The sequence below is a fragment of the Ascochyta rabiei genome, chromosome 10 (genome assembly GCF_004011695.2).
Source record: "Ascochyta rabiei chromosome 10, complete sequence".
Lineage (NCBI taxonomy): Eukaryota > Fungi > Ascomycota > Dothideomycetes > Pleosporales > Didymellaceae > Ascochyta > Ascochyta rabiei.
Genome location: NC_082414.1, coordinates 780,874 through 805,660, shown reverse-complemented (window position 1 = coordinate 805,660; position 24,787 = coordinate 780,874). Strand labels below are relative to the sequence as shown.

Below are 24,787 nucleotides of genomic sequence, written 5' to 3'. Positions count from 1 at the left end.
GCGCAGAATCGCCGGTCCAATGGTCAATAGGGACAGGCCCAACTCGTTGGACAGAGTCAAAAACTTCACGGTTGCAGGAAAGTCTGAGAAGGTCGGCATCGGTGGTTATGCAGACTGCAAGCCACGGTGGATCACAACTCCAAGCCATTCGTCGAAAAACCAACAACCACCGTCATCACACCGATGACGAAGCTCCACATTGGCATGCAATTCTGCTCTCCTTGCGCGCCGATAAGTCGCAACTTTCGACATTGTGCACAAACCTAGGTTTGTGTTGACGGGTCGTTGCATGCAGGAGCTTGCGGCGTGGGCAGAATTGGTAAGCTCTCTGACACAGGCGCAATTTCCATTGCCATGTGCAGCGCACCGGCACGCCCCGATGCAGCTCCTATCACATAGCCGCAGTTGATCTAACGGGCTTAGGTGATGAGATTGTCTCGCAATGCGCATGGTCTGGTGTGGGACGCGTCAGGCGGGAGAAAAAGGAACCCTTGCATCGCGCTCCGGCCCGTCCTCGCAGCTGAACTGTCACCGGAACAGCAGGGATCAATGCGCGAGATGACTGCTCGGATTGCCGTTAAGCTATTGCTGGCAAGTACGGGAAGAGACGCATGCGCGGCGAACATGGTGTCGTAGGATGAGAACTGTGGCAGTGGCGATGGCCCAGGCAGCTTTGTTGAGATCAAAAGCGGAGAGAAGGTTCGATCCCACATCTCAGCCGTCTCTGCCGCACACCAACATGGGAAGGCGGATGCTAAGAGCAGCGGCCCGGCGACTAGAAAAGGGGACCAGGGTCAGAGCATCACATGACCGATAGTGCATGCGACGCTAAAACAGCACGGTTGAAGCTAAGGTGCAGGCGCTATGCAAAAGTTGTTCGCGCTCGCTTGGAGCGCGTCATTTAAGCGCTCATTGGCTGGCTTCGCGCTTGTGAAGCCAAGCCAACAAGCCCTCTCCATCCTTCTCCACCAATCCAAACTTCCCAATGTATCCTTTCTGCAAGGTATAAGTCGAGAAGGAACAGAGATGGACCCAAGTGAAAAGCAGTTGAGCAAACCGGAAAAAAAGGTTCACTCGTCGACACCCTCTGCTGCCGAGCTGCCGTCTTCGTTCTCATCGTCTTCCCCGCTGGAGCTTGACGACTCTTCGTCGGGCATGACGACGCTGTTCAGGTAGGTGATCTGCAGCACAGTGTTAGCGCCGCGACTACCCATGCGTTCGTCCTCGAGGCAGCCAACAACAGGCGATGGCGCTTCCCATCCTTACATCGGCGGTGCAGCTGTCGGTGAAGCAAGTGTGCTGCATTGCCAACGCATGCTCGACGAAGCCTCTTTCCGCTCGTACCCGTACAAGGACACCCTGTCGTGCTTTCTAAAGCCCACTGCCTTCCAGCGACCTTTTCCAAAGATGGCTGAATGGTCTATCATGACGAGCAATAGGCTGAGGATCTACTTACGAAGGGCTCTATGCAGGCAATTAACTCTGCGATTCGGGTTATACCCTCCGGTCCAATAACCGCTTTGTCTGGGAGTTTCTTGCCAAGGGTGAAACTCCTCAATCGAAGCAAATCGATATCTTTGTGATCTATGGGGTATTCCTATGCAGACTGTCAGCAAATCGGAAGTCTTTAACGGAGCAGTTACGCATGGGTTGCAAATGAAATCGTACGATGACGACAGTTCTTGGGTGCCTTGTGAGAGTTGTCGGTCTTTGCCGTGTGTCTCCGAGCTAGGCAGCATCGGTGAGCAAGATAGGTAGCAATCTAGCCGCTGTTTTAAGACCGAGTATCTCTTTCGCAGCGTCGAGCGTCAACCATACAGCGAGTGGCGGCGATGCGTCCGTTTGAATTGCCGAATAGGTCCGAGCATATAGTAAATGTCCATGGGTTCGCTAGATTTCATTATGCTTGCGACCGGTATGTAATGTCAACTCCAACGGCTGGAGACATCAAAAATCTCGACAACCGGGCCTTCAACTTCTGTCGGGGTAAGAACGAGCGAAATCTGCTCAGCTTTCCCCTTGTTTCACCGAATAATGGCCAGGGCGTGTTGCAGGTGTCGTATGAGATTCTGCGAACTAAAAGAATAGTCACTCACTTTAGGATTGCGCTTTAGCGCAGTTGATGCATTAGATGTCAGACCAACAAAGGCCTTGACAACTTTCTTTTCGTTTTCGGGGACGCCCTTCAAGAATGATGTGCGGATCCGCTCGTCTGTTAGGATTTGCTTTATCTTGTAAGGTTTGCGATCGAATTCGTGTCGCAACTTTCTGAGCGACTCCGCGTCTGGCTGCCACAACCCGCCGCCTTCTGCACGTTAGCATCTATAAGGGCGGTGACAAAACTCATCTGCCGAGAGCAGGTGATCTGTGCGGAGCAAGTGCACATAGCTGATGGCGGAGCGTAGTCCGGACGCACACAGGTCAGCCCCTTGTGCAGTTCCAGGTAACACTTACCAACGAAGCTGCCTCCATTTGGCTGGATCTGAACATAGTAAGCGGCATATGGGCCTTTGCGGCCTGTTCGTGACCACGCCGCTGAGAAGTAGGTCTGTTCGTACGTCAGCTCCGTCAAGATTGTCTTCTGCAGTCCTGATTCAACAAACAAACACGTTTGCTCGCGGCTGGTCAGCCACCAGAAAGGAGACATTGGGGACTGTTTGCTGCTGTTGTTGCCGCAATACTTACCTTGTACGGCGTTTGGTCTTTCGAGAAACGGACATCTGTTTGCGTTAACTCACTCCAGCTGTAGCATTTTTGATAATCTATACCTCGATATATCCGATACACCTGACTTTGTAAACATTTCGAGCTCTGCATAGTAGCTTGATACTTACAATGTCTTTCACCGGTAACTCTGGTATCGTCTCATCTATCTCCACGATCTTCTCAGTAAGCTTCCCGATGAAGTCATTGAAATCTTGTACCGCAACTCGATAGTCTGGATCGTGTACTGTCCAAGGTCACTTCGTTTGTTAAGGGCCAAAGAATTACCGGACCTACGTACGCTTCAACCACTGACGATCATTGTTGGCTTTGATCTCCTCGAGGAACAGCATAGTGTTAGGGTGAATGGTACTCTCGGTGTACGGTGTGTCGCCTGCGTCGCGAGCCTTAGGCTTCTTGATGATGAGCTGCGTTCCTGGCTCAAGCTTCGCACCAGGTTTCCACAGCTCTTTTTCTTCGACGTTTTTCTTGTGCAAGGAAAGAGACTTATTTTGCGGTCGGCCCCTTGATGTTGCGTTCTTGGAGGTAGGCTCTTCATCGCTGGCATTGGGATCTGGTTCGGATTCAGAGGACGCTTCTTTCTCGCTCTGAGCCTCAAAATCAGATGCATCGCCAGACTCTGCGTCTTCGGATAAATCTCCAGCGTTCGAGGTTGCATCAGAATCCGTGCCTGGTTCAATGTACGACTTCCTCGGCGTTGCCCTTGCTCTCTTAGATGTCCTGCTGGGCGTTTCTGCAGCAGGGCGCTTGGAGGTGCTCCGCGATGCAGGTTCCGACGGTGGCTTTGCTGGCTTTCGTGGCATTTTGTGTTGAGTCTGAGCGAAACGTACGCGTCAATGTCGGGTGCTGCACGTTATTGATGGATGGCGAGTGTTTGGCAGCCGTCAAGGCTAGTGCAGGGGCCATCGCACAACTGTGATGACGCAGACGCACCAATTGGAAGGCGAAAATCAACACCACGTTCGCGTCGCCATATCACGGGACCAACCACTCAACTTCCCTCCTGCACTCCGCCAGGCACAGCCGCAATGACATCACGCTTTGAGGCTCGCAAGCAAAAAATCCTGGAGCAGCTCGATGCACCAGACGGCGAGTACCGTGACCTCTCACCGAAAGGCTCCATTGATACACCGATCCGCGACCTGATCAACGAGATCAATGGTTTCGACGGCATTGTTACAACAAGTAGCTGCTCTGGCAGAATCAGTGTCTTTCTTGAAGGCCGAAGGGCAGACAGCGACCCTCTCAAGCTTGCAGAAGAAGGCGAGGAGTCGCGTGCCGGACCAGGTGGGAAGGGCGGGGGAGGTGCATGGCTTTTCATCTCCCACGATCCTGTGGAGGTGCTGGGCACTGCAGCCTCTTCAGACTTTACATCGAAGTTTGGCATGATAAATGCCGTGACTGAAACAACACAAAGGCCTGGCGTACATTGTAGATTTATTCATCTGAAGTTCGAGCCAATGGTGGGTCTACAAACCACTATCCCTCGTAGTTTCTGACCTCAATCAGATCCTCCATATCCTGAGTGCCTCATTAGATCACGCACAACGGGTACTCAACGCTGCAATGGGTGCTGGCTTTCGAGAGAGCGGTGCAGTCAGCCTGGGTTCATCCAAAACTGGAGAGGCCAACCCAGTGGTGGCTGTTCGATCCACCGGCTACTCATTCGACTCTATCATCGGTTATCAAGATGGTGAGGGTCGTAACATCTCTCTGATAGACGAGAGTCATCTGAGAACCCTGGTGTGCATTGCGAATGAGCGATTTAAGATCAACGTCGAGCGAATAGCACGCTTCCGTACACAAGTTTTGGAGTCGTACAAGTCTTCACCCACGTCAATGTCTGGTTCTTCCAAGCCTATCTGGGAAGATGCAGACGCCAGGAAGCAACGCAAGAGGGAGGAAGGCCTGGCGCGACAACGAGCATTACAGGTCGCAAGTTCGGACAAGAGGGCAATTGCTGAGAATGACTCACTCACTGTCGGCAACCTTGAAGGAATGTTTCCGTGAGCCAAAGTGGCGTTACAACCAACTTCAGGGTCGAATGTCTCCGGTGCTGAGGAGAACAGTACCTAGAGTGCAGAAAACGGCCTCAGAGAGAAACCATACTACGTTTGACTGCTGGCTGAAAGTACGTAGAGTGTATAACTGGTTAATTCTTGACTTGGAGAGAGAGCACATAGGCTGCCTCTATCTGTTACTGTTCGCAATGGTAGACTATGCTGTGGAGCTAGCAAGAGGTGCGACCAATAGGAACGTTTTGTCAGTAACTCCGCGGCGACATTATTAACTCTCCACAAGTCCACAACCATATATCAGACGTATAGGTAGCCTCACGACATCACTTTAATCACGGCCACCTCATCAAAGAAGTTTCAAGTACATAACACACTACTCGAAGCACTTTCAATTGTAACTGTCTCAGGTGCACTCGCAGTCCAACATGTCTCTCGCAGAACTCAACCGCAAATATTTCGAGTAAGTACATCACCTGCCACAGTAAATCTCAATCTAACAGACCCAGCACCATATCCGACTCGTATGACACCAAGCCCTGGTTCGCTGCAGTCAACACCCAAGTCGCCGACGAACTACGCTCTCGGCTTAACTGGATCGGCATCCCGTTCGCCAACACCGGTTCCAGCGCTGATGGCTCCGAAGTCCGACTCTTGGACTACGCATGCGGCACTGGACTCATGACACGGACCTTCGGGCCCTATGTGACCAGGACGCTCGGCATCGACATCTCACCCAACATGGTTTCCACCTTCCAGTCGCGCGCCGCCAGCGCCGGCCTGCCTCGGTCGACCGTCGACGCCGTCGTCGGCGACCTCTTCGACAAAGCTAACCCCCAACCTGCCGAGTTTGCAGGGAAAGAGTGGTGGGACTTCGACCTGGCGACTGTCGGCTTCGGCTTCCACCACTTCGAAGACGTTGTCCACGCAGCCACGCAGTTGAAGGAGAGACTGCGGCCCGGTGGCGCACTGGTGATTAACGATTTCCTCGAGGGCGGCGACGTGCTCGCGGACGAGCATGGCCGTCCTGTAGAAGGAAGTCAAGGTAATCACGCAGTGCACAAGCATGGTCATGGCCACAGTCACTCGCATGGACACAAGCATGGCGACGACGGCACACATCATGACTCCCTCGACCACGCACACAAGCACCAGCACAACCCGGACAGCGCGAGCCAAGACTTCACCAAACACGACCCAGAGCTGCGCAAGAAAATGATGGACTCGATCGTAGTGCCGCACTTCACCATGGACGGCGTGAAGCAGTTCTTCACCGACGCAGGATTCGTCGATGTCGACGTCGTCACGCTGAAGGAGCGGTCGTACATGGAATTTGGCGGGAAGAAGTTGTGGCGGACGATACTGATAGCCAAGGGGCGACGGCCCGAGGTGGCAGGAAAGAGCGAGTTGTGAAAAAGTGTCGGCAAGGGTGGTATTGAAACATGGTGAGGGAGAGCTTTACATAGAATGCTGTAGGAAGAACAGATACACGTTAGACCAGCACAATATCCCTCTCCTCGACGTCCAAATCATCACTCTCCCCATACATCAACCCATGCACATACGCGTCCCCAACGAACCTGTACCGCGCCGCACCATCGCGGTCCCGCACTCTCCGCAGCACATGGGGCGACACGGCGTGGTTGAACACACAGACCACGTCGCCCCTCTGCACACCCGTAGCCGTGAATCCGAGCCGCCCATGCTCGGTGCCGAACAGCTGGTGATGGCGCGTAAAGCACAGCACAGCAGCAAAGCTGCCCACGGGCTGTCCGGGACCGCGGAAGCTATGCATCGTCTGCGTTTCCTGCTCGCTCGAGGCCCAGTCCGGGAGGGTCCAGGGGTCTCGGCCCGTTGTTCTAGGAAGAATTGAGTTAGGAGGAGCATGGGAAGAATGGTAATGGGGGTTGGTGTACGCACTTTCTGAGCTCCTCGAGTCGCGGAACGAGCACCAGCATGCGCTGTCCGGCTTCTCGGAATAGCAGCCATGTCTCGCGCGTGAATTTTTTGTTACCTGTGAAGTCGACGCGGGCATCTGCGAGAAGCGTGCGCCAGTACGTATCCTCTGATATGCCGCTGTATACAGGTTCCTCGCTGGCTGCGCGTGTTGACTGAGATGGTGGGTGGTAGAGTACTGCGTCTGCAAGCTTGCGCTCCCATTGGATAACGTCGGTCATGACTCGCAGCCATGTCATGCCGTCTCCATAGCCAGGTTCAGAGTCGCCGGGGAAATGCGGCACCTCTGGATGAACGAGCAAGACTGTGTCCAGCAGCTTGCCTCGGAGGATAATCTCATCGGACCGCGATCCCTTGGAAACTATGCAGGGTCTGGAGCTCGCCTGCCACGGAGGATCACTGTATACTCGAGCGGCTAGCATTGATTCGTAAGGCTGACGTTTGCACTTGGAGTCATTGTGGTGGAGATCTGGCACCCACGATGGCAGTCCGTCAATCCTCTTGAGGTTGAAGGCCATGCTGAGGTAGAACCACCAATGTAAATCTGTGATAGATGGCCCGGAAGCAGTGAATAGCAACGTACTAAACCGTGTGTAGAGATGCGGGATGGATGTGTATCTGTGTAGCTCTCTGCCAGCGCCTTCAAATTCTTCCTGAACCATCCCCAGTATCCCGAGAACCCGGTCCTGCGGCGCGAAGCAAGTCTGGTTGTCTAGTAGATTTGCGATGCGTATTGTTTGGTGTGCGTTACCTTCTGTGTTGTAATCCTTGTGGTCTGGTTGGACAATATGTCGAATCTTGAAGACCACGCTGTCGTCATGTGATGGTGCCTGAACTCGCATCCGTTGCCCATTCGTCAGGTCATATATGGCCCAGTTCCTAAGATTCCAACTGTCAACTACCGCCTCCTCCATCAACTGCAGACTTATCTCGTGGTCGCCACAAAGGAACATAACACCCTTGGCTAATGCCACTTCCTGGACTACCCAGACTCTCCAGAAGTAGGTGTTCCTCACGAGATGTAAGATTGCCTCCCAACCATCGCGGCCAAGATGACTAAGTTCAGGGGCAACTTCGAAGTACGGACCAGCCGTCGACAGACGATATCGTGCGTGCTCCTTGACGAGCAATGGCAAGAGCTCAATTGCACGTGGTATTAGGTCTTGTTGTTCTTGTGTCAGTGCCTCGCCGAGCCAAACCAACACTTTGTCAGCCTGTCGATATATAGTGTTCATGAGTTTGATCTGGAGAGTCTTCTCCTCATCGTCTGCTTGATTGATGCAAATTGCATCGATCCAGTAAGGTATGATCATCGCATTCTCAGCCCGAAAGCGTCTATCCAGAGAAGATAGAGCGCGATAGAGATTGTGGTGTACTCGCAGTTGACACCCATTGCAAGAAATGATATAAGTATCAGGGTGAGATTGAGTCGCCCAGGCGTACGACAGTGCGACGAAGTGGAGATCACTTTCATCAAGACTGACTGTTTGGAGCGACCAAGACAGCTTTTTTGCTGGACCCGAGATACCAGGGACGAGTACTCGTATCTCGCGCCCTGCAAGTGCACTGTATGCGAACGGTGGTAAGTCAGCGAAGGGCATGACCGTAGGGGTGGTAGATGTCAGTATATGTGTATGAGGGATCAGGCTGGGGTTTGATGGGCGACAGCACCAGATTGGCAAGGGCGAGACTCGGCTGACCATCTCGCTAGATTGTTTCTGGCTCAACCAAGCGAGGAACGTTCGGCGTACTGCATGGCCGTGTCAACAAATATATAGCGTTTTTGAATGTGCTGCTTGATTGATAGACTGTGTTTGGTCTGCGTGGGATGATCTTCATCTAGAAGCCTTTTGAATGTTAGCCTGTGGAAATCAATATTTCGGGTCCTGAACATACCTGTTTCTGTGTTGCCCTCTCCCATACTTTTGCTGCCTGAACTACCACTCTGTATCGCGCCGAGGATGCCATCTATGTAACCAGCACCGCTCCACTTCTGATGTGTCAAGACATCGCAGCCTAACTCCTTCTCTCGAGATTGGACAAGCTTGACGTATGCTAGCATACCCTCATCCTTGAAAGCGCGTGACAGCTCGCAGGTTATCGTTGCTGTGGAGTGAATGCCAGCAAGCGAGATGAGCTGAAAGACGAATCTAGTGCCTTGTTAATTACCACTTCATGGTCAGACTGAGGGGAGACACGTACCCATGCTTAGCCAAGTCCCAGACGAAGCTCTTCAGTGCCTCCTCACTGAAACCTTGACCCATCCAATTGAAGCTAGGCGACAGATTGTAGACAAACTTCTTGCCAGGGTACTGCTCCCTAATCTCACCAGCAAAGCCAGCAGCCTTCTCCACACTCGGGTCACCGGTCTCAACCCACAACAGGTCAGCGTATGGTGCGAACTCCTTCCCTCGCTTTGTCGCAGCGGCCATGCCAGCCTTGTAGTGGTAGAAGCCTTCGCGTGTTCGTGGGATGTCCCAGTTGAAGTACACAGGGGTCTTGGTGTGCTTCGCAGAGAGTTCGCGGCGCCTAAGGAGGGACAGGTTTGGGTTCTGCTTAGTCTCGTTTAGGTAGGTGTGGATGGTGGACTGGGAAGCGCCCTCTTTCTCTAGATGCTGTACGACGGCTTCATCGTAGGTGACGAGCTTGTGCTTCTTGACCCACGCAGCCTCAAAGGCATCGATTTCCTTGCCCGGTGCGCCCTCTGCCTCCATGTTCTGCAGGGTCTCGGCCAGTGGTTCTGTGTCTTCCGTGACACCCTTGATGAATTCGTGGTCGCGCACGTCGACGGCGCTTGACAGCAGCTTGCCGCTCTCCGAGTCGGTACGGGCAATGACGAGGTTCTCGCAACCCATGGTGTCCCACTGAAAGCGTGCGGCCACGAGGCGGTTGATGTGGTCGCCAACAGGTACCAAGACCTTTCCAGCCAGATGTCCGCACTTCTTGCCGCCGTGGAGCTGATCCTCAAAGTGCACGCCGGCAGCACCGTTCTCAGCGAAGAGCTTCGCCAGCTTGATGACTGCTGAGAGACCGCCGTGCCTGTTCGGGATGTCAGTACTGGGTGTGTGCTCTGCCATCCATCCTGACTCACCCGGTATCGCCGTCAGCAATGATGGGGCGCATGTAGTCCAGGTAGGGTGTCTTTGCGCGTTCCTCTGGGCTCATCTTCCGCCTGTTGTCCCAGTTTTTGCGGTCATGGAGCTGCTGGGCCTTGAAGAGGCGTTGCACCTGGTTGGGGACGGTGTTGTAAGGGTAGTCACCGAAATCGGCGGAAACTTCGTTGGTGGTGGTCAGGACGGAGGAACACGCCCACCCGGAGATGTAGAGCACTTCCTGGTTGGGCGCTTGCTGGGACATTTGCACGGGGTCAATGGCACCCACTGCAGGAAGGAGGCATCAGTCGTGGTGTGTCATGAGAAGAGTGTGGATTGAACGCACTCGTATGTACAGGCTCGCCCTTGGCCGCGCGCTCCTCCAGCAGGTTGAACAGCTTGCGTGCCATCAGCGAGCTGGGGTACGACTGCTGCAGCGCCCCTCGCTTGCTCACGACATCCTCGGCTGAGTATGGCCGCTTGATGCCCTGGTAGCGCGGCGACGCCCACCAGTCCCTCACGGCCTGCACCTGCGCATCGAAGAGGGCGTCTTCGGCCTGGCCTGCCTTGGAGGCCTCGGGGAGCAGCTGGAACGAGTCGCCTGGAAGCGCAGCTGACACGGGAGCGTCGACTGGCTGGAGCGTCGAGCTCGACATGCGACCCGCGGTGGTGGAGAGGGGACGGAGCCGCGGCGGTGTTCGGTGCTCGCTTCTCAGTGTTCGGCTCTGACGCGCGACGGAGCGGGCTACTGTGCGCAGCATTGCGATTGAGGGCTACGAGAAAGAGCGCGAGTCTGCCAAGCTCGAGTCTTCAGTTGGGTGCACTTTTACTGCGGGCGGCAACAGCAGCAGCCAATGCCGGAGATGTCGCTCTGCGCACGTGCCGTCGTGCTGTCGTGCTGTCGTGCCGTCGTGCTGTCGTGCTGTCGTGCCGTCGTGCTGTCGTGCTGTCGTGCCGTCGTGCCTACTTGTAGTCCTGTGGTGCTTTGGTGCTTTGGACCTTGGGACCTTGGGACTGTGGCGAGCGTGTGCCATGGCTTTGGCGCAGCTTCTCCGCACCGAGAAGCCGAGGGTAGCCTGTGCCACTAAGCCGCCTGCGAACTATGCCCCTCGGTACATTGACGTCGTGCGCATCAGCGGACGGCGGACGCATCTTTGCCCTGGGGATTCGAGTAGCCGAGCATTGCCGCTGTGCGTCCTTCGTGGCTTCTTCTCTGCCCTGTCTCTGCACCCTCCGTTGTCGACAGCTTCTTGACCCTGCAGTCTGGTGAAGAAAGAAAGCCGCCGTCTTCCCCGCAAACCGTGCCCCAGCTTTCCCCTCCCACGTCCGAGCTATGGCCCTGAGCGCACGAACTGCTGCGAGAGCTCTCCGAGCTGCAAAGGTGGGCGCGCACCAACCCAACTGCATGGATGGTAGCTGACAAAGACTACGGCAGCCCTCGCCCACTCGTCCTTTCGCATCTGGTATGCAATTGAGCGCTGCGCTTCCAGACGGAAGGAGCTAACACGTGTGATGCAGTGCAGGCATGCACCTACTCGTCCTCTGCCGAGCCTACACTCAAGGAGACCTTCGAAAGAGTCCTGCCTGCGAAGCGCGAGCTGCTAAAGAGGGTCAAAGCTCAGAGCGACAAGAAGCTCGGTGAAGTCAAGGTCGAGAATGCGTTAGGAGGCATGAGGTATGCGCCCTCCAGCAAGCGCTTCCTCAACAGCACCTGACACGGCCACAGAGGCCTGAAGGCCATGGTATGGGAAGGCTCCGTCCTCGACGCCAACGAGGGCATTCGATTCCACGGCAAGACCATCAAGGACTGCCAGCAAGTGCTCCCCAAGGGCACGTCTGGCACCGAGATGCTGCCCGAGGCCATGTTCTGGTTGCTGCTCACAGGCGAAGTCCCTTCGGTCGCCCAGACCCGTGTTCTGTCTCGCGAGCTGGCGGAGAAGGCGCAAATCCCCAAGTTCGTCGCCAAGATGCTGGACGACTTCCCCAAGGACCTCCACCCCATGACGCAGTTTGCCTGCGCCGTCTCCGCGCTCAACTACGAGTCCAAGTTTGCAAAGGCGTACGAGAAGGGCATCAACAAGGCCGATTACTGGGAGCCGACCTTTGACGACTCCATCAGCCTGCTCGCCAAGCTGCCCACCATTGCTGCCAAGATCTACCAGAACGCATACCGCGGCGGCGGTGCTCTGCCCAACCAAGTCGATCTCGACCAAGATTGGTCGTACAACTTCGCTGCCATGCTGGGCAAGGCCGGCGAGGAGAACGAGGGTTTCCAAGATCTCCTCCGCTTGTACCTCGCTCTGCACGGCGACCACGAGGGTGGTAACGTGTCGGCGCACGCCACGCACCTGGTTGGTTCAGCGCTCAGCGATCCCTTCCTCAGCTACAGCGCTGGTCTACAAGGTCTTGCTGGCCCACTCCACGGCCTCGCTGCTCAGGAAGTGCTGCGCTTTATTCTGGACATGCAGAAGGCGGTTGGCGACAAGTTCAGCGAGAGCGACGTCAACAAATACCTCTGGAGCGTGTTGAAGTCTGGACGCGTCATCCCCGGGTATGGCCACGCCGTGCTCAGGAAGCCTGACCCGCGTTTCCAAGCTCTCATGGACTTTGCCGACGCTCGTCCTGATATCGCCGCCAACCCGGTGTACCAGCTCGTGAAGACCAACTCGCAAATTGCTCCTGGTGTGCTCACCGAGCACGGCAAGGTAAGCCGGTCAAGGTGTCATTGCCGTCGAGTCACTAACGCGTGTTGTAGACCAAGAACCCCTTCCCCAACGTCGACTCGTCTTCGGGTGTCCTGTTCCACCACTACGGCTTCAAGGAGACACTCTACTACACTGCTACATTCGGTGTCAGCCGCGGCCTTGGACCGCTCGCACAGCTCATCTGGGACCGGGCACTGGGTCTGCCTATTGAGCGCCCCAAGAGCATCAACCTGCAGGGCATTTTAGACCAGGTTGGTGCGTAGAGGCAGAGAGGTTGAGCTTGAGCTCCCTAAGAAAAAGCCGTGTTGTGTCGATGGCAGATTTCCAGCGTTTGGCCAATGAGAAACGGAGTATAAAATAGGTTGATGCTGCTGTGATGGTGGATATAAAGCCGAAGCCATTACGGGAGGGCGTGTTGACTACAGGTTGCCGATTGTATCGAGGCTCCACTCTTTAGCTTTCAAGGACCCGGGCTGCTGGGTGATGCGGACCAAGCCAACAGCCCTTGATTGTGTAGGAGGTATTCAATGCTACTCTGCAGCTCTCTGCAACCGAAAAAGGCAGTACGAGGCTTCAGCGTTTTTGTTTTTATTTTTAGTTTTGTAAAAACTGCAGAGCACGAGTACACACGCTAAAGGCCTCTAGCACTACGTGCGCTACGTGAGGAACTGCCGCTAAAGCATCATAGCCGGCTTTCTCGGGAGGCGCCTCCTAGCTTCCTAGCTTCCTAGCGCAGGAACCAGGGGCGGCTGCTGCCACGATGATTGACTGCATGGCTGCTTGGTTGCTTGGTGGCTTGGTGGCTTAGTCGCAGCCTCGTCGCTCGTCACCTTCCGCAACCACATCACCACCTCGCCGCTCGTCGCCTTCCGCAGCCACATCACCGCCTCGCCGCTCGTCGCCTTCCACAGCCACATCACCGCCTCGCCGCTCGTCACGCCGTTGGCTCTTCCCTCACGATTGCTGCCACTACGCATGCCAAACGCCAACGCCAATACCAAACGCAGGCAAACGCAGGCAAACGCAGGCAAACCCATGACCCGCTCGTATTAGACTGAGCTCGACGCTCCCCGTCACTCGCTGCCATTGGCCGCACAGGAGCACGCTCGCCACCAGACCGAATCACCATGGCGCCCTACGAGTCCCACCAGCTGCGCCGGGGCAAGTACGCTAGGATCGACGCCCCGACCGACGACGACATGGAGCCCACGCCCACTCGCTTCTCCACCGACTCGCACGCCACGCTGGAGGACCTGGAGGAGCACGACCCGCTCGCCTTCGACAGCAAGCTCAAGCGCAAGAAGAGCGCAGGCGACCTCAAAGTGCGCAAGGCCTCGTTCAGGGACGCAGAGGCCGCCTCTGCCACGCTGCTTGCCCCGAGGAAGAGGCTCACGCCCGGCCGCTGCTGCTGCTGGCTGCTGACCTTCGTCGCCGCCACCGTCCTGCTGCTCGCCGCCGGCGGCATCTGGGCCTACAAGGCCTCGGTCCCCCTGGATGGCTTGAGTCCGCCCTGGTACCCGGCCCCCAAGGGCGGAGCAGACCCGGCGTGGGAGGAGAGCTACAACAAGGCCGCTGCGCTGGTCAAGCAGATGACGCTGGTCGAGAAGGTCAACATCACCACGGGCACTGGCTGGAGCATGGACATGTGCGTCGGCAACAATGGCGCTGTCCCGAGGCTCAAGTTTCCGCAGTTGTGCTTGCAGGTAGGCGACACCACCACCACAGCTGCGCATCACGACGCTAACCCCAGCACAGGACGGCCCGCTCGGCATTCGCTTTGCAGACAACATCACCGCTTTCCCTGCCGGCATCACGGTGGGCGCCACCTGGAACAAGGAGCTCATGTACCAGCGCGGCAAGGCGCATGGCAAGGAAGCACGACTCAAGGGTATCAACGTCCTGCTCGGACCTGCCGTAAGTCCATAACATTGCATGCCTGCTCGAGAACGCTAATAGTGACGTCTTGGTAGATGGGTCCAATAGGCCGCATGCCGGCTGGAGGACGCAACTGGGAAGGCTTTGGCAGCGATCCGGTACTCCAAGGTATCGCGGCCGCACAAACGATCAAGGGCATCCAAGAGGAGGGCGTCATGGCCACCGCAAAGCACTTTGTCGGCAATGAACAGGAGCACTTCCGTCAAGCCTGGGAGTGGGGTCTCCCCAATGCTATCTCGAGCAACATTGACGACCGTGCCTTGCATGAAATCTACGCCTGGCCATTTGCCGACTCTGTCAAGGCTGGTGTCGTGTCGGTCATGTGCTCGTACAACCAGGTCAACTCTTCGTACGCCTGTGGAAACAGCAAGCTACTGAACGGCGTGCTAAAAGACGAGCTGGGCTTCCAAGGATTCGTGCAGTCGGATTGGCTCGCTCAGCGATCTGGCGTTGCGAGTGCGCTCGCCGGCTTGGATATGTCGATGCCTGGCGACGGGCTCCGCTGGGCCAAGGGTGACAGCCTTTGGGGCTCGAAGCTCACCCAGGCCGTGCTGAACGGCAGCGTCCCTATGGATCGCCTCGACGACATGGTCACTCGTGTTGTGGCATCCTGGTACCAGGTCGGACAAGACAAGTGGTCTGACCAAGGCCCCAACTTCTCGTCCTGGACAAACGACAAGATTGGGAAGCTTCACGAAGGTAGCCCATCGGATAAAACCGTGGGTGTCGTCAACCAGTTTGTCAATCCACAAGGCGACCACAAGGATGTGGTACGCAAAGTGGCAGCTGAAGGCACCGTCTTGGTCAAGAACGAGGACAAGGTCTTGCCGTTGAGCCGCAAAGGCCTCGACAAGGCGAAGAGGCAGACCAAAACTCGCGTCGGTGTATTCGGCGAAGATGCACGTCTTCCTCACGACGGCATCAACAAGTGTCCTGACCAAAGCTGCAACGACGGTACGCTGGCTTCTGGCTGGGGTTCCGGTGCCGTGGACTTTCCATACCTTGTGGAGCCAATGTCCGCGATTCGGAGTGCGTTCGACGAAGAGAACGTCTACGTCACCGATTGGCTTGAGAACAAGCTGCCGAAACAGAAGGAAATTGTCGAGGACCAGGACCTCTGCATCGTCTTTGTCAACTCAGATGCTGGAGAGGGCTATCTGAAGTGGGCTGATGTCCGTGGTGACCGAAACGATCTCTCTATCCAAAAGGGCGGCAACCAGCTTGTCAAGGACGTCGCCAAAGGTTGCGGCAAGGGCAACGGCGACGTCGTTGTCGTAGTCCACACCGTTGGCTCAGTCATCCTGGAGGAGTTTATCGAAATCCCCAACGTCAAAGCTGTGCTGATCGCCAACCTGCCTGGTCAGGAGTCTGGCAATGCAATCGTTGATGTTCTCTTTGGTGACGTCAACCCCTCTGGTCGTTTGCCATACACAATTGCTAAGAAAGAGGACGACTTTGGTCCTGGCAGCAAGGTCAAATATCTACCAAGTCCCTCTGACGGTCTTGCGCCTCAGCAGAATTTCTCCGAAGGTCTGTACATCGACTACCGCCACTTCGACAAGCAAGACATCACCCCACGCTATGAGTTCGGCTACGGTCTATCGTACACGCAGTTCAAGCTCTCGTCCCTGCTCATCCGCTCCAAGCACGCCAAGTCTGCGCTGCCTGCCGCCCGCCCTTCCGGCCTCGCACCACCGAGCTACCCGACCGACGTGCCCGACCCCAAGTCCGCTCTCTTCCCCAAAGACTTCCACAAGGTGGAAAAGTACATCTACCCCTGGCTCACCTCCACAGAGGGCACGTCCTTGTCCGCGCCGGACCCTGTCCCGCAAAGCCCACTCAGCGACGCCGGCGGCGGCCCAGGCGGGAATCCAGACCTGTACACGACGATCCTGACCGTCTCCGCTTCCGTCACCAACATGGGCCCTGTCGACGGCTCGACCGTCGTGCAACTCTACGTGTCCTTCCCACAGAACTACAAGGACCCGGAAAGCGGCGAGCCCGTCGACTTCCCCGTCCGCGTGCTACGCGGCTTCGAAAAGGTGTTTGTCGAGGCCGATTCGCAGGAGCACGGCACCGGCGGCGGCACAGCCCTCGTCACGTTCGATGTCACCCGCAGGGATCTGAGCTACTGGGACGTCAAGCGCCAGAATTGGGTCATGCCTACCGAGGGCGCGTTTGGGATTGCCGTTGGCTTCTCCAGTAGGAACCTGCCGCTTGCGGGGACCTGGTAGATGGCCGGATTATACGGAGGGAGGTGTCTCTGGAGTCTACCGGCTGTGTTTCTCATTGGCGTTGGCGTGAGATGGATCGTAGATGTGTTGTTAGGTTAGAGCTCGTTTTGTATCTCCTGTCTTCGTTGGCGTGGGCATTTCTCTCGTCGTGTCTTTTCGTTTCTCTCTGTAGATGATGCATTATATTGTTCAAACCATCTGCTTTGCTTGTTCCCTCTCCAGCTCTGACTTGGAACGTGCATTGTCCAGATGACTGTTTTCACTTCGTCCATCTCGCCATTTTTTCCAGCTCCCAAATGCACATGCATGTGGCGCTGTGAGGATACAAGGCGCGTTGGGCAGAAACCAGAACCAGGAACAGAAACAGAAATCACGATGCTCTGGACAGATTCTCCATCATCGTCGGCCCCGGTGATACACAGTGCGTCCATGCACACGGAGAGAAAGCAGTGGCCGGTGTTGAGCGAGTTTGCTCCATACGGGCCGTGGGGAACGCGAACGTGCTGACGGTTGTCGCCACGGTAAGTCGCTGGGCGCTGAGATTTGCGGCAAGGCAGCCCTAGGCCGCAAGCGGAACAGAACAAGGGTCTCAGCAGAAAATATCCTCCATGCGCGGGCGGATAAGGGCAATAAAGCCCCAGCTGCCCCTCGACTTCCTCGTGCAACTTTTCAGGGCCTCGGGATTCGCTGCCTTTTGTTTTGTTGTACTTGTATAGACTCTCCACTCTTCGTCTGGAGCGTCTCACGAGCACGATACCGCCTGTCCGTTTGCTCTCTTTCTCTTGTGTTTCTGTGCCCGCCGTGGAAATTTCGGGATATCGATAAGCCCCTCGACGCCCCACGAAAGAAATCCCGCGACAGCAGCAGCACCGGTCGCAAACACCGACACTCACGCGCCCGAGGGATATGCCACACTCTGAGTCGCCCACCATGGCCCCCGCTATTGTCGTCGACAAGGCCGGCGCTGCCCCTGCGCCCTCGCAGGAAGACGTGCAGGCGTTCCTGAGCAGCATCGTCACCGCAAAGACGTCGCACGCCTCGGTCGAGGCCGCCTACGCCCTCACCGACCTGCTGCAGAACTCGGTCGGCTTCCGCGGCCTCAAGGGCTACGGCGTCCTCGACTCGCTCAAGAAGTCGGCGAGCAACAAGAAGGACCCGGTCCAGCGCGAGGGTGCCGCCAACGGCATCGGCGCCCTGTTCGAGCGCTTCCCGCGCTCGCAGAAGCTGACCGAGGTCGTCTTCCTGCTGCAGGACGACGCCCTGCTGCCGCTGACCATCGACCTGCTGTCTGACAAGGCTGCGCCCGTCCGCGAGTCGGCCAAGTATGCGCTCGACTCGCTGTTCGAGAACCTGAATGCCGAGGCCAAGGTCTTCGGTCTTCTGCCCGTCCTCATCAAGTACCTCGGAAAGAAGTCTGGCAAGTGGCAAGGCGCCGTCGGCGCGCTCGAGCTGATCGGCCGCATGGCCGAAAAGGCCAAGATGGGCATGGAGAGCCTCGAGGTCGAGAAGGAGAAGGACGTTCTCCGCGAGGCCATGGGCAAGAAGCTCGAGCGCCTCATCCCCATCGTCGAGGGCAGCATGCACGACCTCAAGTCCGAGGTTGGTACACCTCTGAAGATGCCCTGAACCCCTCTTGCTAACCACACTCCACAGGTCGCAAAGCAGGCAAACAAGACAATGAACAGCCTCACCACCCTCCTCCAGAACGACGACATCGCCCCCCGGATACCCCTCCTCGTCAAGGCCATCGAGGACCCCTCCACACAGAGTCTGCAGAAGGCCATCCACGCCCTGTCGCAGACCACCTTTGTTGCCATTGTCACTTCTCCTGTCCTCGCCATGGTCACGCCTCTGCTCGAGCGCTCCCTGAACAACCCCAACACAACCCAGGAAGTCACTCGCCAGACCGTAGTCGTCGTCGAGAACTTGACCAAGCTCGTCCACGACCCCATCGAGGCTCGTGCTTTCCTGCCCAAGCTGAGGCCTGGCGTCAAGGCCGTCCTCGACCGCGCCTCCATGCCCGAAGTCCGTGAGATTGGTGGTCGCGCGCTGGCTGTCATCGACGACGCCATGGCAGACAAGGACGGAAACGTCGAGCACGGTGCCCTGGCCCGTGTCTCGCCCGCAGAGATTGCCCAGGTTCTTGACAAGCACATCAGCAGCGTCGGCGGCATGCAGAACTTCCCCGGTGATGCTGAGCTTTGGGCCATTGCCAAGGGCTACATCTCGGAGATGATCGCCGAAGACATTTTCGAGCGCGAGATCAAGCGCATCTCGTCGCTTGTCGGTCCTTACCTCCAGCCGCTGATGAACGCTGGAGACGCCGACAAGGTCTCCGAGGCCGTCTCTCAGTTCTACATCGACGAGGACCACCGCAAGTTTGGCCAGCCCGTCGTCGAGGACGACGGAGAGACCGAGATTGTCAACGCCACCTTCTCCCTGGGATACGGTGGTATGTTGCTTCTCTCGCACACCAACCTCCGCCTGCTCAAGGGCCACCGTTACGGTCTTTGCGGTCGCAACGGTGCCGGAAAGTCTACGCTCATGCGCAGCATCGCCAACGGCAAGCTCGAGGGCTTCCCTCCCCAGGACGAGGTCAAGACCTGCTTCGTCGAGCACAACCAGGGTGAAGACGCCGAGATCACCATTCTCCAGTACATCGTCAACGACCCCAGGTTCAAGGACGAGACCAGGGAGCGTATCTCTGAAGTTCTGGAAGAGGTCGGCTTCACTTCTGGTCCCGAGGGCAGGCAGTCCAACAAGGTTGGCTCTTTGTCCGGAGGTTGGAAGATGAAGCTTGCTTTGGCGCGCGCCATGCTTATGCGTGCCGACGTTCTGCTGCTCGACGAGCCTACCAACCACTTGGATGTCGCCAACGTTGCCTGGCTCCAGGAGTACCTCAAGAGCCACACCGAGATTACCAGCTTGATCGTCTCCCACGACTCTGGGTTCCTCGACGCTGTCTGCACAGACATCTACCACTACGAGCAGAAGAAGCTTGTTTGCTACAAGGGTAACCTTGCCGACTTTGTCAGGCAGAAGCCTGAAGGCAAGAGCTACTACACTCTCTCTGCCTCGCAGGTCCAGTTCAAGTTCCCTCCTCCCGGTATCTTGACTGGTGTCAAGTCCAACACTCGTTCCATTCTGCGTATGACCGACTGCACATTCACATACCCCGGCGCCTCCAAGCCGTCCCTCTCCAACGCCTCCTGCAACTTGTCGCTCTCCTCTCGAGTCGCTATCATTGGTGCCAACGGTGCCGGTAAATCGACCCTTATCAAGATCCTTACCGGCGAGGTTGTTCCCCAGGACGGAAAGGTGGAGAAGCACCCTAACCTGCGTATTGGATACATCAAGCAGCACGCTCTCGAGCACGTTGAGATGCACTTGGAGAAGACACCCAACCAGTACCTCCAGTGGCGCTACGCCAACGGTGACGACCGCGAAGTGCTGATGAAGCAGACTCGTGTTCTTACCGCAGAGGACAAGGCGCAGATGGAAACACCCATCGACCTTGGCGATGGCAAGGGCCCACGTAGGATTGAAGCACTGATTGGTCGTCAGAAGTACAAGAAGACCTTCCAGTACGAGGTCAAGTGGCTCCACATGCTTCCCAAGTTCAACACTATGATTTCACGCGAGACACTGTTGGAGAAGGGTTTCCAGAAGCTGATTCAAGAATTCGACGACCACGAGGCGTCCCGTGAGGGTCTCGGTTACCGTGTCCTCGAGCCCAAGGTCATCTCCAAGCACTTTGAGGACTTGGGCATGGACCCTGAGATCGCCAACCACAACGAGATCTCTGGTCTCTCCGGAGGTCAGAAGGTCAAGGTCGTGCTTGCTGGTGCCATGTGGAACAACCCCCATCTTCTCGTCCTCGACGAGCCGACCAACTTCTTGGACCGCGACTCTCTCGGTGGTCTTGCCGTCGCTATTCGTGAATACAAGGGTGGTGTCATCATGATTTCCCACAACGAGGAGTTTGTCGGTGCGCTCTGCCCCGAGCAATGGCACGTCGCTGACGGCAAGGTTGCGCACAAGGGCCACCTTGCTATCGACATGGGCCGCTTCGAGGACTCTCGTCCTGGATCGTCGGTCGCTAGCAGCAACGTTAGCTCCGCCGCACCCAGCTCTGCTGGTACACCGATGGGATCTGACACCGAGGGCAACAAGGACGACATGAAGTTCAAGGCCAAGAAGAAGAAGAAGATGACCCGCCAGCAGCAGAAGGACCGTGAGGTCAGGCGCAGGTTGAGATACATTGAATGGCTCAACAGCCCCAAGGTACGTCACTCTACGCCCACTGTCTTGTACGGCATGCTAACATATCAACCAGGGTACTCCCCAGCCCCCTAATACGGATGACGAGGCCGAGTAGACGATTTGTTGTCACGACATGATATCTTAGACTTTTGTTCTTGCATTGTCTGGCGTTTTAGAGGATTTATCCTGGGGGTTTGCATTTCTCACGCTTATAGACCATGACTCACGGGGTTGGCAATCTTACTTGGCAGACCAAAAGCATATTTTACACCTTCCCCTTCCTTCTTAATAAGGTGATGTCGCCCATTCTCGTTGTGCGTGCTGCCTTGACTCTTTCGGGCCTGTTTAGCCTGGACGTTCTACTCCTCGCAGTGTCTTCTTCCTCCATTCCTGGGTTCTTGCCTCCCTCGCTTCGTTCTTGGACTTGCCCTCGACCACAGCCTTGACGAGACCCGGTGCTACGGCTGCGACCGTCGCGCCGGTCGCGACACCAGCGACGATGCCGCTGACGACGGCAGCATCATTGGTCATGAGCTAGCTGGATGTTCAGTGGTCGAATCACAGTTGTGCATATCATAGTCCCTACCAGTACTTGTCTATGTATGTGATGGTCGATATCTCGTAGCTAGGCTTATTGCGCTCCTCCCACGACTTCCTTAAACCAGCAGTAACGTGTGACTAGCGCACAGCATCCTTATGGGCAGATGCAGTTTGAGACGACAGCGGAGGATAGTCATTCCCCTCGTAGCTAGGCATTCCACCCATCTCCCGCGCGCCAGCAGTAATCTGCGCGGCATCTTCATTACCAGAATCAGTTCGAGGCGGCGTCACTGGCAGCGTCACGGTCTGCGTTTCCAGTACGCTATCTGAATGGCGCATCTTCTCTCCCACCTTGTCTTTCTTCCTCTTCCTCTTCTCCTCTCCACTGATGTACCCGTCGATGAGCGGGACTAGATCCTTGACCAGCGACTGAGAAGTAACCCGCAGTTGCCGATTCATCTCCCACAGCTTCGCATACCACCCATTCAGCGTAGCACTGAACGGCCTGAAGCTCGCAGATATGGGTTTGGGGATGTCCCACCGCTGCATGAGTTCGCTGGCTGGGAGGTCCAGCGGGCGGTAGGTGGCGCAGAACTTGTCGCGCCAGACGCTCTGCGCCCATAGTTCTTCATCGCCGTGGAGGTTTGGATGGGGTTGCTCGCGCCGGTTCAGCTTGGCTACCATGGCGTTCCGCGACTGCAGCGGGCAGATGCCCAGGGCGAATTCCTGCAGCGTCGCGCCCAGAGACCACATATCGCCCGCCGGGCGCGCAGGTTCCTTCTCGTGGCGCTCCGTGGGCGGGGGCGCGTAGTCGAGTGTGCCGGCCCAGGGGCGGATTTCACCGTCTTTGGAGGGATAGAGAATTGCGCGGGAGAAGTCGCAGAGCTTGAAGACGGGCACTGTGGGGACCGAATCATCGTCGTTGTAGCCCAGTGGCGCGGTGACGAGGATGTTGTCCGACTTGACGTCGCGGTGGATGAAGCCGCACTTGTTGTGCAGATGGTCCAGCGCGAGAATCATGTCTCTGAATAACTTCCACACCGTCGCTTCTGCAATCCCATACGGCCGGCCACACATACCCTCCTGCTCGCGCCAGGCGCCGCGGTAGTCGATGAGATTTCCAAAATCGGCGCATTCAGAGAAAATGGCGGGACAGAAGGTGTCTCCAAAGTCCGGCTGGTAGGCAAGGATATGCGCTATGTTCCGATGCCTACCGTACTTTGCAAGATCGACCAGGACCTTGGCTTCCTTCTTGATGGCGTCGGACGTCCAGTAGCGGTCCGCATGGGGGATCTTGACTGCGATGATTTGACGCGTGGAGAGGTGCTCGTAGCCCAGGACTTGGCCGTCGCTGCCTGAGCCCAGCGTGCTGTCGAGGGCGAAGAAGCACTCAAAGGCCTCCGAGTCCTGGAGGTGCTGGGTGATTGTTTCTTCAACGTGGGCTTCCATGGCTGGCTGGGTAGAGGCACGGCAGAAGCAAACGAGTAGGAAAGAGAACAAAGAAGTGTACGCCAGATACAGTTTCAAACGAGAAAGAAGGAGAAGAAAGGAATGTACACCAGACACAGTCTGTTCTCTGGTGTGGTTTGAGTTGGTTTGGTTTGATCGGCGTGCAGAGGACCAGCGTTTGGGGAGGTTTTGTAGCTGTACACCCAGGATTGCAGAAGGAGTGCTGTTGCAAGCAAACACTGTGTCTATACATGGCAGCGCTGGAGAGGTGTACAGTGAACTGGAGATGCAGCGTCCGTATATACATTGTACCTCTATACAGTGTCTTAGCGCAATCAGCACACATCTTGACATGTGCGTATAACGGCACACGACGTGCTCACAATGTCTCAGTGGTATGGCCTACAGCGGCAGCCACTCTGAGCAAGACTGGCGGATTTGAGGCGTGTGCGTGTGTGTTGTAGAAGCAGAGAGAGTTAGGTAGGGTAGGTAATAGTAGATTTAAGACACATACATTATGGAAGCAGAGAGAGGTAGAAAAGGTAAATAAGAGTAGATTTAAGATATATACATTATAGAAGCAGAGAAAGGTAGAAAAAGTAAATAGGAGTAAATTTAAGATACATGTATGTGTTGTAGAAGCAGAAAGAGGTAGATGGAGTAGAGGATAGTAGATTCAAGATGTATATATTATAGAAGTAGAGAGTAAGATGGAGTAGGTAATAGCAGATCTAAGATATATACCTGTGTGTTGTAGAAGCAGCAAGAGTTGGATGGAGCAGGTGATGGCGGATTTGAGGTGATAGCGAGAACCGGAATGATGAGAAAGCACCAGCTTAGGAAGAGGCATTCAGTTCGGGCATGAGTATCTGTGGAATCCAATTCTCCTTCGGCCTCTTTCACGTCAGTTGAACGTGGCCAAATAGAGGCAGAGCGCTGTAGATGGGTGGGTGGTGGAACCAGTACATTGGTCATAATACACGTGTACACTGCACTAGGGTGTGCTCGAATTTGCCGCTGCTCTTTCGAGTCTTTTCTCTTGGCTGCTCTTTCGAGAGTCTTCTCTTGGCTGCTCTTTCAAGTCTTTCCTCTTGGCTGCTCGCCCTCCTCCCTCTGCGTTTTACCTTGTCTCGCCGTTATGCAGAGTCGGAGTGCACAAGCTCGGTGACCTTTTGCTCAATCGACTTGTCGTCCAGACCGCGCAGTGTGACCTTCTTCTCCTTTCCGTAGTCTGTGCGGGTGTTAGTAGTCGTGTGCTGCATGGTGGAGCGGAGGGAGGCGCACTGTATCTCGCGTAGAGGGTGGGCTCGATGCCGGTGGCCTCGCGGATGAGGATGGGCGTGTGCGGGTTGTGCTTCTTCATGGTGGGGTAGCTGCGCTGGAGGAAGTTCCTGTGCGCCGCGTCAGCTGCTTTCCCGCCCTCGACCCTCGTTTGTTGCGCTTCGTGTGCTTCATGCGCTTCATGGCAGGAATTGTGCTGCTGTCCGTGGATGGGGGCGTCTGTACCGTGTCGCGGCGCTGTGCTCGCTCGTCTGGCAGAACAGGAATCTCAGCTCCTTCAGGCCGGCACTGAATGCATACTTGGAGGCCATGGTGTCGTGTGTGAGCGGCCGGTGTGGGTCTCAATGGGTGTCGTCGTCGTCCGTCGCCCGTCTTCGGACATTCGTCAAGCTCTCCCAGCGCGCGACTCGACCATGCCGAAAGGGGAATGGACCAATCGGAGCAGCACCCAGCACGATCCGAAATGCTGAGTGAGCTTCCTGCTTCCGAGATCGCGACCAGAGCAGCGCGACGACGACGACGACGCCGACGACGACGATAACGACTTCCTCACCGTCGACAACCCCCGCACCCCCCGCCCACCGTCCACCGCC

The 24,787-nt window shown here is 56.3% G+C and overlaps 11 protein-coding genes across 11 annotated transcripts, besides 10 other annotated features; 5 read left to right on the top strand and 6 right to left on the bottom strand.

Moving 5' to 3' along the window:
* Positions 1–1,070: 1,070 nt before the first annotated feature.
* On the bottom strand, positions 1,071–3,527 carry EKO05_0006352 (uncharacterized protein; the record flags this gene model as incomplete). Its single annotated transcript, XM_059636779.1, has 8 exons — positions 1,071–1,181; positions 1,457–1,597; positions 2,097–2,305; positions 2,455–2,548; positions 2,686–2,720; positions 2,769–2,787; positions 2,835–2,950; positions 3,005–3,527. The coding sequence occupies 8 exons, from the start codon at positions 3,525–3,527 to the stop codon at positions 1,071–1,073; spliced, it is 1,248 nt and encodes a 415-aa protein (XP_059492762.1).
* Positions 3,528–3,752: 225 nt separating this feature from the next.
* EKO05_0006351 (tRNA(Phe) 7-((3-amino-3-carboxypropyl)-4-demethylwyosine(37)-N(4))methyltransferase) lies at positions 3,753–4,734 on the top strand (the record flags this gene model as incomplete). Its single annotated transcript, XM_038940475.1, has 2 exons — positions 3,753–4,187; positions 4,234–4,734. 2 exons carry the CDS (start codon positions 3,753–3,755, stop codon positions 4,732–4,734), a joined length of 936 nt encoding a protein of 311 aa, XP_038797851.1.
* A 433-nt stretch (positions 4,735–5,167) lies between these two features.
* Positions 5,168–6,152, top strand: EKO05_0006350 (uncharacterized protein; the record flags this gene model as incomplete). The annotated part of the gene is made up of 2 exons (XM_038940292.1): positions 5,168–5,202; positions 5,249–6,152. 2 exons carry the CDS (start codon positions 5,168–5,170, stop codon positions 6,150–6,152), a joined length of 939 nt encoding a protein of 312 aa, XP_038797850.1.
* A 79-nt stretch (positions 6,153–6,231) lies between these two features.
* EKO05_0006349 (uncharacterized protein) lies at positions 6,232–8,296 on the bottom strand (the record flags this gene model as incomplete). Its single annotated transcript, XM_038940631.1, has 2 exons — positions 6,232–6,598; positions 6,660–8,296. The coding sequence occupies 2 exons, from the start codon at positions 8,294–8,296 to the stop codon at positions 6,232–6,234; spliced, it is 2,004 nt and encodes a 667-aa protein (XP_038797849.1).
* A 238-nt stretch (positions 8,297–8,534) lies between these two features.
* EKO05_0006348 (Isocitrate lyase) lies at positions 8,535–10,548 on the bottom strand (the record flags this gene model as incomplete). The annotated part of the gene is made up of 5 exons (XM_038940327.1): positions 8,535–8,542; positions 8,592–8,845; positions 8,898–9,734; positions 9,787–10,075; positions 10,134–10,548. The coding sequence occupies 5 exons, from the start codon at positions 10,546–10,548 to the stop codon at positions 8,535–8,537; spliced, it is 1,803 nt and encodes a 600-aa protein (XP_038797848.1).
* A 117-nt stretch (positions 10,549–10,665) lies between these two features.
* Positions 10,666–10,750: a tandem repeat.
* Positions 10,751–11,120: 370 nt separating this feature from the next.
* Positions 11,121–12,755, top strand: EKO05_0006347 (Citrate (Si)-synthase; the record flags this gene model as incomplete). The annotated part of the gene is made up of 5 exons (XM_038940567.1): positions 11,121–11,168; positions 11,223–11,250; positions 11,306–11,462; positions 11,514–12,492; positions 12,543–12,755. The coding sequence occupies 5 exons, from the start codon at positions 11,121–11,123 to the stop codon at positions 12,753–12,755; spliced, it is 1,425 nt and encodes a 474-aa protein (XP_038797847.1).
* A 498-nt stretch (positions 12,756–13,253) lies between these two features.
* Positions 13,254–13,298: a tandem repeat.
* A 45-nt stretch (positions 13,299–13,343) lies between these two features.
* Positions 13,344–13,426: a tandem repeat.
* Positions 13,427–13,463: 37 nt separating this feature from the next.
* Positions 13,464–13,518: a tandem repeat.
* A 101-nt stretch (positions 13,519–13,619) lies between these two features.
* On the top strand, positions 13,620–16,661 carry EKO05_0006346 (Beta-glucosidase; the record flags this gene model as incomplete). Its single annotated transcript, XM_038940638.1, has 3 exons — positions 13,620–14,195; positions 14,248–14,406; positions 14,463–16,661. 3 exons carry the CDS (start codon positions 13,620–13,622, stop codon positions 16,659–16,661), a joined length of 2,934 nt encoding a protein of 977 aa, XP_038797846.1.
* Positions 13,885–13,953: a tandem repeat.
* A 930-nt stretch (positions 16,662–17,591) lies between the features above and the next one.
* On the top strand, positions 17,592–21,039 carry EKO05_0006345 ([NU+] prion formation protein 1; the record flags this gene model as incomplete). The annotated part of the gene is made up of 3 exons (XM_038940620.1): positions 17,592–18,260; positions 18,315–20,945; positions 20,998–21,039. 3 exons carry the CDS (start codon positions 17,592–17,594, stop codon positions 21,037–21,039), a joined length of 3,342 nt encoding a protein of 1,113 aa, XP_038797845.1.
* Positions 20,856–20,874: a tandem repeat.
* A 230-nt stretch (positions 21,040–21,269) lies between the features above and the next one.
* EKO05_0006344 (uncharacterized protein) lies at positions 21,270–21,455 on the bottom strand (the record flags this gene model as incomplete). The annotated part of the gene is made up of 1 exon (XM_038940361.2): positions 21,270–21,455. One exon carries the CDS (start codon positions 21,453–21,455, stop codon positions 21,270–21,272), a length of 186 nt encoding a protein of 61 aa, XP_038797844.2.
* Positions 21,456–21,602: 147 nt separating this feature from the next.
* EKO05_0006343 (uncharacterized protein) lies at positions 21,603–23,267 on the bottom strand (the record flags this gene model as incomplete). The annotated part of the gene is made up of 1 exon (XM_059636778.1): positions 21,603–23,267. One exon carries the CDS (start codon positions 23,265–23,267, stop codon positions 21,603–21,605), a length of 1,665 nt encoding a protein of 554 aa, XP_059492761.1.
* Positions 23,042–23,068: a tandem repeat.
* Positions 23,268–23,560: 293 nt separating the features above from the next.
* Positions 23,561–23,632: a tandem repeat.
* Positions 23,633–24,049: 417 nt separating this feature from the next.
* On the bottom strand, positions 24,050–24,505 carry EKO05_0006342 (uncharacterized protein; the record flags this gene model as incomplete). Its single annotated transcript, XM_038940480.1, has 3 exons — positions 24,050–24,144; positions 24,198–24,304; positions 24,420–24,505. 3 exons carry the CDS (start codon positions 24,503–24,505, stop codon positions 24,050–24,052), a joined length of 288 nt encoding a protein of 95 aa, XP_038797843.1.
* A 39-nt stretch (positions 24,506–24,544) lies between these two features.
* Positions 24,545–24,581: a tandem repeat.
* A 121-nt stretch (positions 24,582–24,702) lies between these two features.
* Positions 24,703–24,732: a tandem repeat.
* Positions 24,733–24,787: the final 55 nt, after the last annotated feature.